Here is a 19,498-nt window from a genome sequence, read left to right on the forward strand (position 1 = left end):
TCATATGAGATCATTATCCCCTATTCCCCTCAAAAGAAGTTTCCAACAGAAGCTATTTCACAAACTAATAGTAGAATGTCTCCTAAAAAGAAAAACCATGGTGGTAGGGGGGGAAGGGAGTGAATATGCATGGCAGTGAATGTTTTTATTGCTTTAAGAAAGAAATGTATTTTTGGTATCATTAATACAAAATTTATAATATTTACATAATTGTATATAAAAGGTATCTATAGACTACAACCTAAACACATTTAGAAGGATATAAATAGTTTTCAAATATAAAAATTTCATGCTATTAAAAAGATGTTTAACAAAGTAGTCATTAATATATTTGTTGTATATATAATCATAAAAGTAAACCAAAAAATATTTAAAATTTTTATTAATCCAAATGAGAATTATAAAAAATGTTTATCTAAAAAGCATTAATTTTGACCTTCAAGTACAGAATTGCGGTGCAGCTAGAAGTTGTTCAATGGCCCTCCTGCAAATCACTACTTGAACACTAGCTTTTAAGTGAACAGGCGGGGACGCTAAAGGCAGATGGGAGATGGGCATTGAAGAAAACAAAGATGACAAATGATGGCAAAGAGACAATGGTTAAGTAAGTTTCTAGTCTGACACAATAAACTATTTTTAGGAAGGATAAAATTAAAAGTGCTTAAAACAAAAGAATGTCAATGTCACTAATTACTCTTAAGTGCCATAAACATTAGTTATCAAAATAACTTTATTAAGAATTGGCCACACTTTAACTACTGATAACCACAGGAATACTATACTACAGTGACTCAATGAAAATTCCAATATTTATCAGTTATCTCTGTAATTTATCTTACACATGTACATAAATACCAGAAAAGTTTAAATATTTTTATTTACTATTTTAATCTTTTCCTTAAAGATGCAGGATTTCATCTTGCATCAGTTGTGTCAACATGACAAAGGTGAATTAAATAGGAACGGAATATAAAGAATATTTGGTACCATGACATCATGATCTGGAACAACTGAAGCTTTCTATCTCTTGCTCCATTTTCTAGATAAAGGATAGGAAGGAAAAATAGTAAGTTTCAATATGGAAAAAATCAAAGAAACATGACTCCATTGCTGGGGTTTTTTTTTTTTTTTGCAGTAAACAACCTTAAGGATATTATTATCCATGTATATATCTGATAGTGAAACAGAAACTTTGTTCATGTTTTTGACTATCACATAGACTGGTATCACTGACGGGACTTCATTATTTAAACCTCTTTGAAGTAAGTCTGAGATGCTTTCATCTTACATTAAATTCATACAGTTATTAATCAAGGCGTTGGTGTACATATAGATATTAATACTTCATATTTTGTAGGTACTACTGTTACATATATATTATTCTGTGTAGGTACCATAGTATACTTTATTAGATATACTAAATACTATATATATTACATGCTAATAGGTATATAGTAGATACCAGTTTTATATATATATATATATATATAAAATACTATATAGGTATCAGCCAAACTCTATTTTTAAACATTAGTACTTGAATGCCCACTATAAAGCAAGATTAAATAAGTAAAGACAAATAGGTCTATGTTAAGCCTGTCTTAAAAAGGAACTATATATCTTCATCAATATACACACAAAATAGATTTTTCATAGTTTACAGATAATACAGTGTTCCACTGCTTATTAAAGAAACACAAACTAATTTAAGTGCTAGATTTAAAAAAGCACAGAACACAGTTATACCTAGAAATAATCCATAATCCACACATTAAAAAAATGGTATTTAAAAATTTTTATAATGTGTTAACTTCTCATATATATTAGTTTACCTGAATAAGTGTTGTCTTGTCATAATCCCTGCGATGCTGATAAATACACTGGCTGATTACAGCATACAAATTTTCCAACTGAAAAATATTGTATTCTTGACTTTTTCTAACAACAGTCTTCAAAAGATTCTAAAAGAAAACGTAAGTGTTACATATGTGAGAGAAATTCCCTGAGATATTTTAATTTTGAAGATTTGGGGGCATTTTTAGCATATAAGCCAGAGAGAAGGCAGACCAAGTCATCTAATGAGACACTGCAGCCTCTGATAGTGACTCTGACATTGAGCTGTAAGTTAATGTTATCAACATTCTATGACTCTGGCCTCTCAGCCTAAAAACTACAGCTGAGGAGGTTGCCAATTTCAATTCTAGCCATACATCACTAGAGACAAATTAAAAAATAATCTCAAATTAGACTAACAGGAAAAAAGGCAACATTTTTGCAGAACATTTTATGGCACTATGAGTACATTATAATCAATTCTGTTATGTGAAATAAAAAGAGACAGTACATAAATGATGAACTACCTCACCACATCAGGGTTCTTTTCTTACAAAAAGGAATTTCTTACAAAAAGTGTTTTTTTGTCATGACTGAAACGGACTTACTATTGATAAATTTCTGTGATTCTTCAAGTCTGGTCGTACCTTGATATTCCATTACCTCATAGTTAACCATGGTTGCATGTTTTTGTTAAGTAAAAACCAACTAAAATGGTCATATGTAATGGTCGTAAAAACAATGTATGGGATCAGTGACATAGACAAGTATGTTAAAAACAATAGTATCAACATCCTAGCCATCTCCAACCACTGCCTTTATGAAAGTTATTCTATACCAAGTTTATCCTTTCATAAAAGATCATTATTTATTACATGCCAAATTGATACAATGTACTATTACAATCCCTCTTTTGGTGGGTCATGTTTCTAATCTGCACAATGAAAGCATTACGATTTCAATTTACATACTTTTAATCGCTCAGGGTCCACAACAAGGGAGGGTGTCGGCTGAGAAAGAATCGCCAAAGCCTTTTCGACACTGATGAGCTGCTGTTGCTCTACCTGGGAACATCTAGCTCGAGTCATCCGCAGGACACACATTTCTAGAATGAAAAAATAAATAACTGTTGTTTGTTTCACAGACACTTTATAATACCCAAAATAAATATCAGGCAGATTAAAGAGCAGGACATATTTACTTAGACACAAACCCCTGTTCTGGTTTATTGACTCTGCTGTGAGATTAAGATGCTGCCATTTACACACTCAAAAATTAAGGACAGGGAATTCCCTGGTGGTCCAAGTGGTTAGGAGTCTGAGCTTCCACTGCAGGGGGCACAGGTTCAATCCCTGGTCGGGGAGCTAAGAACCTGCATGCCACACGGCGCGGCCAAAAAAAAAAGGACATTTCAGAAATATTTTCTCAAATAGAGTATTTCAAGGGATCCTCAACAGATTAGACTGTCTCCTATTTAGGCATAAAACTCAGAATTTAAGAGCTGGAAGGGGCTTCAGTAATCTCGAATAGGAGTTGCAAACTACTACGCATAGGCTAAATCTGGATTTAATTACTCCATAATTAAAGTTTTCTTAGAACACAACCATGCCCATTTTACATATGTGTGTCAATGTGGCTTCTCCAGCAGGGCTGAATAGTTGTGACTATCCGGTCCTTTACAGACAAAGTTTGCCTATCCCTGATCTAGAACAATCTACTCACTGAGAGATGAGAAAAATAAGGCCAAAGAAAGGTGAAGACTTTTCTATGGTCAACATACCTAACTGTTCTAAGAGCCAGGACAAGAACCCAAATCTCCTGACATGTAAACAGGTACCTGTCTCACTAAATAGTGTCCTTTTAAAAAAGATAATGATAAAAGAAAAAATAAACTTTGAACCTAAACAAAACGTACTAAATTATACAGCCAGAGGATTAACATTTAAAATATCCACATCGGAAAGGCTATATCCTAGACCATTCTAAGATTACTCAAACACAGGAGAACTCATTTTAAGGAAGTACTTGGAAAAGATTTATCTACAGCATATAAGCCACTGAAGAAAACCAGTCTCATTAACTTAGTCAATACTTGTTTTTGACCAAAATAAATTTTTGACCCTGTTACCCTTTTTTTGCTTTGTAAGACTAAATAATGTTTGGTTTTTCCAAAAACCAAACAAATCTAATGCCAAAGGTCCAAAAAGGTGCAGACAGGAAACAATTCTACATGAAAGACTTTGGGAGCAGGAACATTAGAATAAATATAAATAACCTTGGACTAAACCTACAGTAGGGATAGAGGAATGATGGGGGTAACAGTTGTTGTACATCACTCAGCAAGAAATCACATGAAACTGCTTATCTTGCTTAAAAATGAGAGGGTATGCTGCCAGCTTTTAAAAATTGTATAGCCAAGCACTTTGCTACATGCTTTAGATGAATTACTTTATTCAATCGTCAGAATATCTTATTACCCAGCAACTATCTACCCCAATTTTGCAAATGAGAAAACTGAGGCTGATGGGTCAAGAATCTTGACCGAGGTCACAAGCTACTAAGCAGTAGACTAGAGGCTCAAATCCAGGTCTGTTTGATGCTATAGTGTGCTTTTAACAATAGTGATTTACTAGCTCAATAGTTATTAAAGATAATGCTATTTTCCCTAATTAACTCCTGTACTCTGAAAGACAAGGAAAAAGGAGTAAACTGAGATGGTAATTAACTATTTAAGAACTTTGAATGAAACATCTTTTAAAATTAGTTAAGTTGCTTGACTGAGACTTACCTTTTGCTTCATTTTCATCAGAAATATCTGTTATCTGAGAGCCAGAAGCATCTCCATTGCAAGCGATCTTATCTTTCCTCAATTCTGTACATGCTATAGTCTTTCCAGATTCTTCAAGTTGATTTTCAAAACAAGTACTTGAATTATTATTTCCCAATTCTATTCTGCTTTCAGAGGCGTTTTGCTGCTTTTCATTTTCCTCCATTGAAGACTCCCCTGTGTTTCCAGCCTCATTGTGGTCTACACTTGTATCTTGATTTTCCTCTGTATCACTCTCAATTTTGTCATCTACGACATTTTGGCCATCATCTTTTGCCTGTGAAATCCTCCTTCGTTTTGCTATGGTGCCTAAGTACCACTTCGACTTTTTGCGGATTTTTCTCTTCAACTGAGCTTCAAATAATTTAAAGAAAAAGGGTAAGAGAACATTCAACAATTTTTTAAAGTCTAAGTAAGTGGGAGAAAAAAATACCTCCTGCGATATTAAGAGGAGAACCTGAGATATCACCATAGTATTGTATGGTTGGAATATACAAACAAAAGTAGAGAATACTGTGAGAAGGTAGAAGGTGGTCAATGACCTGTCATTCTAAGGAATTTGGATTTTATCTTGAATAATTTTTTTAAAAATCGAATAATTTTAAGGAGGGCAATGACATGAATTGTCTGATGCATATATTACAAAGGTCACTTTGGCAGTAGTATAAGGAATGAACTGAAGGAAGGGCAAGACTAAAAATAGCTTACATGTACTGAGTGCTTACCGTATAGTAGGAACTCTTCTAAGGCCTTTATATGTACTAACTCACTGAAATTCCACTTTAACCTGATCAGGTTTGCTACCATTATCGACATCATTTTACAGATGAAGAAACTACACTATACAGAGATTCAACATTCTGCCTAGACTAGACGCAGTATAAGCACACTGCAACCTTATGTTTGGGAGACTCATCCATACTGTTGTATGTACTTGAAGTTTAATAATTTTCACTTTTGTATAATAATCCATATTTTTCCATTCTACTGTTGATCTGCATTTGGGCTGCTCCCATTGAATACTGTCTCTATGAACATTCTGTTTAAAAGCATTGAGGAATTATGGCACCAAAATCTGGGAAAACAAATGAATAGCTGAGAGGCTAAGAAGCTGAGGACAGTCTGAAATTCATGGAGCTTAAACAGCAAAAACTGGAAGTAAGAGCTTGCCAAAGAAGAGAGGTCTCAGGAACCCCACAGGATTTGGGTTGGTACTCCATGGAGTTATACCCTAAGAATAAAGAGGAACAGGAAACAGACTAGCATTTATAGGAAATAAAAGTCAGTTTCAAATCAAGTCATACCACAGTTAGATTGTGAACTGAGAGGTGAAAGGTAAACTGGGATTGCAAGTGGTACTTTATTGCAAGCCTGGATTTATTTCAAGAATGCAAAGTTGCCTTACTGTTAATGAAATCAACATAATTCGCTGCATCAATATAGACAAAGGAAACTGATGGAAAAAGTAAACAGCATTAGAGGAGAATAAAGGCTATAGTTTTGTAAGTAAAATTTACATAAGTGCACTTACCAGGAGTGCTGCAAGCCATAGGAGTACTGGGGGTCTTCAGCTTTTCATTTTGCTCTGGATTTGGTCTTCTATCACCAGCAGGAGTGGAATTTTGCTTTGGCATTACATGGTAGTAAGATGGGGCATATCTGGAAGAGCTACAACCTTATAAACAGACATGTGGAATATCAAATTAAATTTCCAGATTTGAAAATTACATAAACAATTAATTAAAAGGACTCAACACATCTAAAGCATCTTTTTCTGATATCAAATCATTTTCCTACCTCTCTTCTTCCTAGATTCCTGAATTTCTTCACAAAGCTGCTCAAAGTCTTCATCAAGTTCTTCTTTAATTATTGCATAGGCAGTATCTCTTAAAGCACAGGCTCTATGTCTAATAAGACGATCTATGGAATGAATAAAGAATTTTAAAATGTTTTCCTTTTGCTAATGTAACAAAAATTAACACCATATGTTGGGCTAAGATTATAGCCGTTACAATTCCTTTTTTACTTCCACCATGAATAGTAAAAGTTACTGGAATTGTGTTATTTCTGTTTTTGATGTTAATCTAATGTTCTGGACATCTGATTCAACACGGCAGACTAAACCTAATTTCATTGCCCTGTCCTATCCAGATCCCTTTGAAATACCAGAGAAAATATAAGAATCAATTAGTAGCAAAACTAAACAACATAATGACACAAAAACAGCAAGGAAGGCTATCAGTGTCATGAGTGAACTAGGGATGTAAAACAATTTTGGAAGAGATATAGAGGATGTTATTACATTGACAGAGAAACTAAACAAAGACAATGAAACAGCAACCCTACATAGGAAACACTAGAAAAAAATCCAAAACTGAGCGTAAGCACTGTAAACTGGAAAATGCCTTGAGGCAACAGGCAGATAATAACTGAATGTAAATTTGCTTGAAAAGCTGGATCAGTCCCCCTCACAGGGCAGTAGGCTGCAAAATTCACACGATATTCAGTTCATAGTTGACAGGAACAGCTGTAGTAACAGAAGGGATGTTGCTGGGGGCTTCTAACATGGCCTGAAGAAAGGCCAGGCAAAGTTCATTGGTTCCTGGAGTGTGGCAGCATTGGCAAAACCTTGGAATTTGTCAGAATGCACATCATTCTCAGGCCCTGCATCTACAGAATCAGAAATTGTGGAGGTGAGGCCCAGCAAGCTGCATCTTAACATGTCCTGTAGGAGATGCTGATGGTAGCTAAAGTGTGAACACCACTGCTCTAAAGTAATTTTAGATTGTCACAGTGGACGAAAAGGGAAGCAGCGGCAGTATGACTGCAATGAAACAGAAAAAGCCCTCTTCCTCCAGGATAAATGCTTCCTTCTTTCTACAGTTAAGGGGTATTCCCAACTTGGTAGCCTGTTTCCCACTGCTTACCTCCAGAACTCTGAACTACAGGATAAAGTCTAGGGAAGGTGTGGGCAGAAGACTGGCAAGGGAAGAACAGTGAGCTTTTAAATTTTTGAGGAAACTCTTAGTGGTGGAAATCAATCTAATTTATAAGCGCTACAAATTTAAAAACAGAATGCCAATGTACTGGAGGAGAGAGCCAATGCAGGAAATAGAAATATTAAAAAAAATTATCCACTAAGACAGTTAAGGGCACAGCATCCATAAAGCAAGAATAGGAAGCTAGGAAAAAGCACCTGAGAGAATATTTTTTGGAAATGAACAAGTTTATAACAAACATATAGATATTTGAATATATCATTATAAATATGAACAAATATATCACTTAAAAATCCCTTACTTTATACATTTTATTTAACGGACTGGGTATGTGAGGTAGAACGTGAATGCATTCTACGCATCGAAAAGGTCTGGAAAGATATCCCCAAACTTAACAGTGTCCACCCTTGGAGAAAGGAAATGGGTGACTTAGTTTTTTAAGTATTACTGTTAGCAAGTATTATGCTATATTACTTTTGTAATAAAATTTATAATGGTCTTAACTAAGAAAATCCTTTCAAACTTATTTTATTACAGAGAGCTTTAATTTTTCTACTTTGAGAAAGAACATTGATAAACAAAGGAAACAAGCTAAGTTGTTACGCAATTTTGTGTTTCATTAGAGGCTATATCATATAATTGTTTTGGAGTGAAAGAAACCTGCATTTGAATTCTGCCTCTGCCACTTCCTGATGGTATGACCTTGAGTAAGTTTTTTAACCTCTCTAAACTTCCATTTTTCTCAACTGTAAAATGAGGATACCGTTGTTGAGGACTGAATGGCACTGTGAATATAAAATGTTTATAATATAGCACCTAGTATGAAATCACCCGCCACTAAGCGTTAGCAGCCCCCATTCCACCCCCTGAGGAAGAAAAACAAAACCAGTAATGCTCACCTCCAGGATCTCTATCTGGATTGTATTCTAAAGCATTACTACAGATTAGATCGATATCACTCAAATAGTCTTTCACAGTCAGATACTTGTGGAGATCAATTTTACTGATTACAGATGAAAGGTCCATTGGTTGCTTTATTACAGTGACATAATCAGGAACCTAAAATTCAAGCAAATGACCAAATCACTAAATTAACTCTGAACAGTAAAAAATTTGAGTCAAGTTTTTCTACCAGGCAAAATAAAGGAGAGAGAATAAATACATAAGATATAATGAAAATATATTAATACAAAACTGTGACTCTATTTAAGGCGAGTTTTGTTTTGTATTTATTCTTATTCTTGGGCACCTATATCTCCAGTAACATCCTAAACCTCTTTCCTCATCCAAATGCCACCCACCCTTCAATGTCAACTTAGGACCTCATTCTTAACTGTGTAGGTCACAGTAATATAATGTAGCATTAAGACATTCTCAAATTACTTCTACAACATTTGAGTTGGGCAAAGTTAATTGTCTATGCTCTGCACGCAAGGAAAATGCTTTACATAGCTCTTGAAGGACACTACTTGGTATGTTTCCAAATACAGAAAACAAGATCACAGTATACAGAGGGAACCACATAAACTAGTCAAATAGTCTCTAATTCTGAAGCATTTTGATCCAAAGATTAAATTAATACCTCATCAGGGTCAACAGGTTTAGTAAATATTCTGAATCGCTTGTCAATAGCAAGCCTATGTGTAACATTTCTTAAAAAAATCCTTAGTTCTCTAAATGTATCTTCTTCTTGTTCTTCTAGACGTTTCACTTCTTCTGCTGTCAATGGTCTTGGTTCAGGTGGTGGTGCTACAGGGAGTACCTCCAAGGCCTGCAAAACTTTACATGAATGGAAGATATTAGTTACCACTCTCCCACCATATCAAGGGTGACAAACAATTCAGTACACAAAGTAGACAAGCTCTCAGGGATTATCTTCCTTGTATTTGCCAGGAATCAGAGGATTTGGAATACTAAACAGGTAACCATAATCTCGACCTCCACACGCCCCCACCAGCAATAATCGCTAACTTGTAATTTGGAGTGCTAATTCCTAAATCATTACCATTTTAAGATCATTTAAGAGTCTATTAAAATTTTGAAAATGCATATTTCCAAGACAAGAATATTCTAATTTTTTAAAAAAATTTTATTTATTTATTTATTTATTTATGGCTGTGTTGGGTCTTCATTTCTGCACTAGGGCGGCAAGTGGGGGCCACTCTTCATCGCGGTGCGCAGGCCTCTCACTATTGCGGCCTCTCTTGTTGCGGAGCACAGGCTCCAGACGCGCAGGCTCAGTAATTGTGGCTCACGGGCCTAGTTGCTCCGCGGCATGTGGGATCCTCCCAGACCAGGGCTCGAACCCGTGTCCCCTGTATTGGCAGGCAGACTCTCAACCACTGCGCCATCAGGGAAGCCCTAAAAAGTCATTTTTACTAGTTAATTTTTAAACTAACAAAAAATTGTGGTATGTTTCAAATATAACAAAAGTTTAATTTTGTTTAAACAGATTTGCACTAATAAGTAATAAGGATAAAAAAGGGAATATGAGAGTGCTGCCCCAGTAAGTTGGCAATCTATTAAGGGAGTAAGAGACATAATTATAATATCACTGTAATATCATATTAGTAGTATGAAAAAAGTACAGTGCATCATAAAGGTAATAAATTAATTTTGTCTAGATGTTAGGGAAGAAAGAATAAGTTATACTAGAAGGAAGCATGAATGAAATTATGAAAAGACACAATATGCTGTGTATGGTTTAAAGATAGAGTGCTTTGGAAGGAAAAAGGTGGGGGAGAGAAAAGTGCCAAAGGTGCGCTTGGAAAGACAGATTGGGGCTATGCTATGAATTCTAGCCCCAATTCCACATAGATGAGGACTATACGATGAAAGGCCTTGTATGCTTTAAGAACTTTAGTCTAGGGACTTCCCTGGTGGTCCAGTGGGTAAGACTCTGAGCTCCCAATGCAGGAGGCCGGGGTTCACTCTCTGGGAACTAGATCCCGCATGCATATGGCAACTAAGAGTCTGCATGCTGCAACTAAGACCCGACACAGCCTAAATAAACAAACAAACAAATAAATAAGAACTTTAGTCTATTTTAATGGGAAACATAGGGATTTTAAGAGGTAAGTAAGAGGTATCAACCTCAACTGAGGTTTTGAGCTTCTGATATTAGAAGATGGCAATGCCATTAACTGATATTTTATTTCCACTTTCTCAAAATTATTATATATTAACTTTGATACAGGAACTAACCTGCTTTCTTTTTTGATATAGGAGGCTTAGCAGCTTGCTTTAGAATTAAATCTTCAAAAAATTGTGTCCGTTCTTCTTTACCAGGCAACTGGACATTAAAAATTTCTCCATAATCATGGATAAATAATTCTTGCACCTTAAAAAAGAAAACAGATGCATTTTATATACACATGTATGTATACACACACATTACTATGTATCAATCATTCAATGCCACAGTAGGTTACTGTACACGTTTTTAATGACAATCTAAATTGTGTAATAAAGAAATAATTTCTTAAATCTTTTACTTATATTGAATTTATGTATTATATAAACCATGTATGCAATAGATAAGGAACTAAAAACATGGGATCTTCTTTAGAACTCAAGGTTCCAAACTATAATTCATACAATAACTGATATGGTGATATTTTACTTAAAGGGTTTTGTTGAGATCAAGTAATTCACCTTCACAACCCAAAGTGAGATATGAGAATGAGTGGTTCTTCAGTAAGAATAAAGGCTGGAAAATAATAAGTATTGGTAAGGATGTGGAGAAGTTAGACCCCTTGTGCTGGTAGGAATGTAAAAGGGTGCAGCCACTGTAGAAAACAGTATGACGGTTCCTCAAAAAGTTAAACACAAAATTATCATGTAACCCAGTATATTCAAAAAAACTGCAAGAAAAAAAATAAAAGACTCAACAGATACTTGTATACCAATAATCATAGCAGAATTATTCATAGTAGGCAGGAGGTAGAGACAATCCAAATGTTCATCACCAGATGAAGAGATAAACAAAATGTGGTATGTACCTACAATGGAATATTATTCAGCCCAAAAAGGAATGAAATTTGAACACACACTACAACATGGATGAACAATGAAAACATTATGCTAAGTGAAATAAGCCAGTCACAAAAAGACAGATACTTTATGTTCCACTTATATGAGGATACCTAGAATAGGTAAATTCAAAGAGACAGAAAGTTACTAGAGGTGTCCAAGGGCTGGGAGAGGAAGGAATGAGGAATAATTGTTTAATGGATACAGAGTTTCTGTTTGAGATGATGAAAAAGTTCTGGAAATGGATAGTGGTGATGGCTGCACAACATCATGAATGAACTTAAAGCAATGTACTTGATGTCACTGAACTGTACACTTAAAAATGGTTAAAATGGTAAATTATGTATATTTTACCACCAAAAAAAGAATAAAGGCAAAACAGGTCTCAAAAGGATGTTTCTAAACAAACCTCTACATCTTTCCAAGAATTATTAGAGGATAATAATGTTTATTCCTTGTATGATGTTTGTGTACTTTGTTCAGCCTACCTCTGATACAGAGAAATTTACATCCACAGCTTTTGCATTTTCTGCTTTGTAGGTTCTTCCATGCTCCAAACTTATGAAAACTACATACACAACATCATTTATGAAATAAGTCTCTCCTTTTGCTAATCCATTTACTAAACTACTATGTATACAAGAGTCTACTAATGAACTGTATTACATTAATTTGTCATTTCTGGCCCAAATTCACAGTTTTAATCACTAACATTGTGGTATGCTTTACCATATTTAGTGGGCTTTTTCAAAATTTTCTTGGAAATTCAAGAACTTTTTTTTAGCCATGCCACGTGGCATGCAGGATCTTAGTTCCCCAACCAGGGATTGAACCTGTGCCCTGTGCAGTAGAAGCATGGAGTCTTAACCACTGGACCAGCAGGGAAGTCCCTCAAGCAGTTTTTTCTTCTACATTAAATTTTAGAATCTATTTTGTTGATATTTCTATTGCAATTTGTACCTTTTCCCCCTTTCTGGTGGCCTGGAAGTTGTATGCTGCATTTCTGTTCTTTTATTGTTACAAGTTTTAACAGACATATCTCTAAGCTTCTTTTCCTACCAAACTGTGAAGTTAATCAATATCTACATATCAGATACAAATCTGAATGTGCTTTTACTTCCTCATTCTCCTTCACTATGTCCTTCCTGCTGTTTTGAGTTCAGAACCAAGATCAACTTAGATTTACAGTCCTTAAAAAAATGTTACTAGCACAGTTTTGTGACGAGTTTTACTGTTTTCTTTGCTCACTGCTTCTTATATGCAACTTCTGCAAAATAAAAATAATCCAAGAGGAGAAATAATCCCTTAATAATTATTTCAGTCAGGGGTTTATGGGTAATAGTGTCTTAGGCACTGCATGTTCAAAAATATCTTTATTTTGCTCTTTCACTCAAATGCTAACTTTGCTGGGAAGAAAACTACAGGTTCAAAATTATTTTCCTTCTAACTTTGAAAATATTGCTCAGTTGCCTCCTTAGTAGCTGGTATTATACCAGTGAGAATGTAGAAGCAATTTGATTTTCAGTCCTTTCTAGTAATGTTTTATTCTCTTGGAAGATTTTTAGATTTTTCTCTATACTTTTGGTGTTCTGAAATTTTATCTAGATGTGGGCCTTTTTATACCCATCAGTTAGAACAAGGGACCTTTTAACTCTGAAGATTACGGTATTCTTTAATTCTATGAAATGTTCTATTATGTGACTATTTTTCTCTTCTACATTTTTCTCCTCCCATAAATCCCATTAAACAGATGTTAGACCTGAATCTATGTCCTCTGTTTCCTTTAACTTCTTCCTCACTTTTCAAATCTTTGTCTTGTTTTTATTATTTACTATAAGAATTTCTGATCTCATGATCTTCCATCTTGCTAATTCACTCTTATCTGTGTCTGCTTCTTTTTAGCCCTGTGGGGTTTTTTATTTGGGGGGAGTTATTTCATTTATAATGTCTTCAATTGGTTCTTTTCCACAACAATCTGTTGCTGATGCATGGATATGATTTTCCATGGAGCTGTCCTTCCTCAAAAGCTTACTTATAAATTCATCTTTGCCTTTGAAATCTTCAACTGTCCACAGGTGCCTTTTCTGTTTATTCTAGCTCTACTTCCAGTGATTATGAAAGAAGCTTGCCTATATTAGACACAGAATGTGCCTGTAATTTGTCTTCTGGGCACAGGGTCTCCCTACTCCTCCCATTCGGTACCTATACATAAGTCACTGATCTGCCACACTAGTCCTTGGGCCCACCTTCACTGCTCTAGCTGAGGACAAACAACTCAGCTGACTGCTGTCTGGCATGGCCAGAAGTGAAGAAAGCCAAAAAAATCCAAAGTTGTCCAAAGACTCTTTCAATTCCCTCCTAGCACTGAACCAGAGCTAGAAACCACTCCCATCTTTCAAAGCAGTCCTTTCATGCACATGCTTTAAAATGTGGTTACCTGTATCAATCTAATCCCCACTGCTTGTCTTTCACGATTCATCAAAGTTTCTAATCCACTGATGACTTTCTTTGTCATTTTTCCATGCTGCTGAGTTGTTAGGGTCCACTAGTACTCATGCATATAGATACTCTGACTGCAGTTTTGAGATGGACAAACTTTAAAGTAGCTAATAATGGTATACACAGTACTTCTCACATATTATAGTCCAATGCTATATAGACAATATCACTGGATCACTAAGGACTACATAGACTATATAAGGCTCAAAGCGGACTTGCTTATTTGTATCCACATAGACTATTCATTTTATAAAATGAGCAATTCCTGGTCCAGTGCCCATTCCACCCTACAGTACAGTGTGATACTGGGATACTTTACTCAGTTTACAGTGATATGCTTAGGAAATATTACCATAAGAAAACAAAGAAGCTATCTTTGAAAAAAATTTTGAGTACAAAATTCCCACATTCTTGATAAAGTTATCCAAGATTAAACTGATGACAGCTTTTCAACCTCCCTACGTCTTTTTTTTTTTTTTTTTATTTACTTATGGCTGTGTTGGGTCTTCGTTTCTGTGCGAGGGCTTTCTCTAGCTGCGGCAAGCAGGGGCCACTCTTCATCGCGGTGCGCGGGCCTCTCACTATCGCGGCCTCTCTTGTTGCGGAGCACAGGCTCCAGACGCGCAGGCTCAGTAATTGTGGCTCACGGGCCCTTTTGCTCCGCGGCATGTGGGATCTTCCCAGACCAGGGCTCGAACCCGTGTCCCTTGCATTGGCAGGCAGATTCTCAACCACTGCGCCACCAGGGAAGCCCTCCCTACGTCTTTATAAAGTTCAGCTAGTTTGCCTTACTTATTACCAAGAGTATAAACTTATCTTCGTTTTAAACTTTGAAATAATTAACAAAGTTTTAATTGACAGTGAGTACAATAAATCAATGGTTAATGTGGCTACTACATAGCAATTCTTCTTTACTCTGTTAATCAGAACATTGCTAGAGTACTTAATTCATTCTGGGTACAGCCTTTCAAAAGGAATATAAAGAGAAAGACATTCAAGAGAGTGACTAGAATTTTGAAGAAACTAAAAATATGTGTGACGTGTAGCAGAGCCTGCTATTACCACACTCCATGTTCTCTTCCTTTTGGGCACACTGCTATATCATATTTCCTAGTCTCCCTTGCAGTTACGTATGGCTATGTGAGTTTTAGCCAATGGAATGTGAAAGGAAATGATATGTATCACTTTCAGACCAGGCACAAGAAGGCCAATCCTTTCAGCTGGGCAGAATGAAAGTAACCTGGAAAGCCACATGATGAAAATGAGAAAGCTCTCTCAGCCTGAGTGTCTGGTATGACTACATGGTGGAGGGTGGACCCGCCAATCTAGTCATCTGCCTGGTATTGTTAAGTGAGAAAGAAATAAACTTTATTGTATTTAATAATCCTAAGGAATATACCTTATCATAGAAGAAGAAATTTTTAGTGTGAAGAAGCCTGGGTCAGAGTGAGGAGATAGAAATGAACACAAAACCATATTCAAACATACAAAGAGCTTTTCATGATGAAGACAGAATAGACGTGCTCTCTATTTTATGTGGGAAACAAATGGAGATTAAGAAATGGAAGCCTCTCAAAATAAGTTGATTTTTCTTAGGAGTCAGAACTAACAAAATGAATTGTGAAGGTGTTCTACACAAAAGAAAGACTTCGAGTCCAGAACTAGATGACTAAAGTAGAAAACTTTAAGGACTCTTCCCACCCTAAGAATCTGTAATTAATATATACTTAATGTTCATTTCCCAGTTTATTTAATTTTTAGTTGAAGAATTCACAACTACAAAACTGCCATCAGGGACACAATCTGGTCCTTTGATAACTCCCTGACATCATTTCCTTCTATTCTGTCCTTTACTCCCTCTGTTCTAGCCACTCTAGACTTTCTGCAATTTTCCCAACACACCACACATTTCCTTCAGGGCTTTTCCACTTGCTTTTCCTCTGCCAGCAACCTCTGTCCCTCAGATACTCGAATGGGTCACTACCTTACCTTTTCCAGGTATTTGCTCAAATGTCATCTTCTTGGTGAGGCTAACCTAGCGGATTTAACACTGTGACCCTACCACACTCTTTTGGCATTGCTTAGCTAAATTTTTCTCCATACTGGTAGGTTGGTATTATATTTTATTTTTGTTTGTCTCTCCCTCAACTAAAATGTAAGCCCTAGGAGGATACAGATTTTTGTCCATATTGTTCAATGCTATATTCCCAATGCCTATAACCATGTCTGTCACAGAATAAGTGCTCAGTAAATATATTTAAAATAAAATATTTGAATTATCTTCCTACTAATGTTCTAAAAACACACACACAAGACTACAACATGCTTATTATGTACTCTGGGGACAGAGAGGTGGAAAAATGTCCCTGATTTCACGTATTTTACATTCTACTAGTAGAGATAGAGTCAAACAAATTAATATTTAATGTCAAGTAGCGATAAAAACAAAGCAGAGTAAGGGAGAAGAGAGTGATAGGCAGAGGTGTTACTGCTGTAATTGAGAAACTGATCAGGAAGACCTCTGAGGTGATATCTAGGCAGAAATCTGAGAAAAATAAAGGATCACGCCTTTACTTTCTATGTATCTAGGAGAAGAGTATTACAGGCAGAAGCAGAATGAACTTTGTCACTGGTAGGTGTCTAAATTGGCACAAATTTGAAGGACAGTAATTTGGTACTATCAAAAATGTCAAATGTGCATCCTCTTTGGCTAAGCTATAGTTATTCCACTGTTAGGAATGCATGTTAAAAAATCCACATAGTAATGCTCATATAATTTAAAACCCAAGAATGCTCACTGTAGCAGTTCAATGGGAAAAAAACTGAAAAATAACTAAAATCCTATTAATAAGGATTTGGATAAATAAATTATGGTATATCAAGAAAACAGAAAAAGCTATGCTGCTCTTAAAAGAAATAAGACTTATGTATTAAAAAATACATAAGATATATAAAGTAAGTTACAGAATAGTATGCATCATATTCCATTTAGAGAAAAAAAAATTTACAATATGGTCTTACTATATACATACACATATACATATACCATCCTGCCCAACAAGCACATGTATCAAATAGCTAACAATGGTATCTTTAATAGGAAAACTTTTCCTTATAATTTTATTCACCTCTGTAGCAGTTGGAATTTTTTCCATAAATTCTTATTACTTAAGTATATCTCTTTTTAAAATATAATGATTTCTCCCAAATTACCTCTTCTGGTAGAGTGGAATGGGGTTTGTCAGAAGTTGCAAGTAGTAAAACTGGAGCAAAAGAAGGAATATTCTGTAATAATGTGGTAAATGTGGCTTTAAGTGTTGGTCCAACTATTTCCCACCACAAGTGAATATGAGGAACATACACTATACTTGGTGCTGTTTTCTTAGCTTCACGAATCATCTAGTAGAGAGAGAAAAAAATTACACTCAATTAGAGAGTCAGCACATTAGTTATATGCTTTATTAATCTGGAACAACGTTTAACTTCCCGGAATTGTCATATAAAACCCTCAAGTTTTAAAAATGCTTCCCCAATCCCACAATCTTGTTTTTAAATGTTTTATAAAAGTCTCATTTTTAGAAAAACATAATTGCTTCAAGCAATTAGAAAACAGCTCAAGAAATCTAGAAGACTTTTCTGTTATGGTAACCAAGGTTAAATATAAAAATACAAATATAAAAGACTTTAACATTTAAAAAATTTTAGTATAGCAAAAACAGAAGCAGCATAGTTCATATGGTTTTTGGAAACAATCAACCCCTACAGATTTTTAGGAATACTTTATACAGTATAGTCTCTACCATCATGACAACTGTTAACAACAAAAAATTTTCTAATATTTTAACTTTTTAAAAAAATCAATTAGCTGGCACCTTTTATCTTTTCAAACATCATTTCATTTAGTTTTAGGGAATTTACACAAGAAAAAAAATATATATACTAATTTTCAAGGGAAATGTACCTATTCAAACGAAGAAAATTAAAATTTTATTTTGCATAGCTGTCACTGTTTTAAGTACTTTACTCATTCCTCACAACAGCCACACAAGGTAAGGACTATTATTATCTCCATTTTGAAAATGGGGAAAATGGGGCAGAGAGGTCTAATAACTCCTAAGTCACATAGCAAGTTAAGTGGTGGAAAAGGGATTTAAACTCATACTCTTAAATAGCTAAGCACTTATGCATAGTTCTATTTTGAAAACCTGAAGGTAGAAATCAGAAAGACAAAAAACACATTACAAAAAGAATGAGGCAATTCTAGATTTTGTCTTTGGCAGACTACTTTGACTTACAGCTTATTTGTCTGGGCAACAATGAATTACCTGGGCACATGTTTCTTCAGGAGATGTAGCACTGACTCCAAAAAGAACAGGAATGTCTAATGTGTATACTGCAAATTTTTCCAAAGCATGGATGACAGCTGGTGCTAAATGAGAACCTTGCCCAAATCCTGGTTCTCCTACTATCAGTATTCTTGGTCGAAAAGACATAGGTTGATAACAAGCATTTCTGAAAGAAATGAGTAATAACCTATGATTTAGGAAAAAAAGTTTAAATTTCCCTCCCAATTACCAATTATGAACTTTAGAAGTCAAAAGTTTTGACAATATGGCCAATCATGACAGCAAGGTTCATATGGTTTTTGGAGACAATCAACCCCTACAGATTTTTAGGAATACTTCATACAGTATAGTTTCTACCATCCTGACAACTGTAACAACAAAAAATTTTCTAATATTTTAACTTTTTAAAAAAGTCAAATGGCTGGCATCTTTTATCTTTTCAAACATCATTTCATTTAGTTTTAGGGAATTTACACAAGAAAAAATATATAGTAATTTTCAAGGGAAGTGTACCTATTCAAATGAAGAAAATTAAAATTTTCTTTTGCCTTATTAAAGGATTTTTGAGAAAGTCCATTTTCATATACTGATGGAACATCATCATCACTGTATGCCAAGTCACTTTCTAAAAGAGGACAAGAAATATCTATAAAGTAAACAAAAAAAGTGTGCATTAGTAACTTTTCTGAATTATAAAGCAAATCTTCATGTAATGCCTCAGTTAGCAAACCAAGGAACTTCAATGACATTTTTTTAAGAATCAAAAATGTTTGTGTAGATATAAATAACAAGTAAATTAAAAAAATGCATTCCAAACTTAGATTAAGTCTAGGGCAATCTGTGAAGTAAATTTCTTTCAAATATCTAGGCAAAGCATGACCAAATTCCTTTCAAGAGGCTCTTTTATAAAGAAACATTACTGTACAGGGATGTACAAAACATTTAGTTTTACTGATTATGAA

General features: G+C 35.0%; 1 protein-coding gene across 1 annotated transcript in view; it reads right to left on the bottom strand.

Moving 5' to 3' along the window:
- Positions 1 to 304: 304 nt before the first annotated feature.
- ATAD2 (ATPase family AAA domain containing 2) overlaps positions 305 to 19,498 on the bottom strand; it is a 67,181-nt gene continuing 47,987 nt past the window's right edge. Inside the window, exons 17-28 of the mRNA XM_068525812.1 lie at positions 19,050 to 19,182; positions 18,516 to 18,702; positions 17,404 to 17,589; positions 10,864 to 10,999; positions 9,242 to 9,438; positions 8,559 to 8,718; positions 6,458 to 6,580; positions 6,192 to 6,335; positions 4,622 to 5,014; positions 2,805 to 2,938; positions 1,833 to 1,961; positions 305 to 1,039 (exon numbers count right to left, since the gene is read on the bottom strand). Of these exons, the coding sequence (XP_068381913.1) occupies positions 995 to 1,039; positions 1,833 to 1,961; positions 2,805 to 2,938; positions 4,622 to 5,014; positions 6,192 to 6,335; positions 6,458 to 6,580; positions 8,559 to 8,718; positions 9,242 to 9,438; positions 10,864 to 10,999; positions 17,404 to 17,589; positions 18,516 to 18,702; positions 19,050 to 19,182 (1,967 nt within the window). The 3' untranslated portion in view covers positions 305 to 994. The remainder of the gene's footprint in view (positions 1,040 to 1,832; positions 1,962 to 2,804; positions 2,939 to 4,621; positions 5,015 to 6,191; positions 6,336 to 6,457; positions 6,581 to 8,558; positions 8,719 to 9,241; positions 9,439 to 10,863; positions 11,000 to 17,403; positions 17,590 to 18,515; positions 18,703 to 19,049; positions 19,183 to 19,498) is intronic.

This window comes from Eschrichtius robustus, chromosome 17 (assembly GCF_028021215.1).
Source record: "Eschrichtius robustus isolate mEscRob2 chromosome 17, mEscRob2.pri, whole genome shotgun sequence".
NCBI lineage: Eukaryota > Metazoa > Chordata > Mammalia > Artiodactyla > Eschrichtiidae > Eschrichtius > Eschrichtius robustus.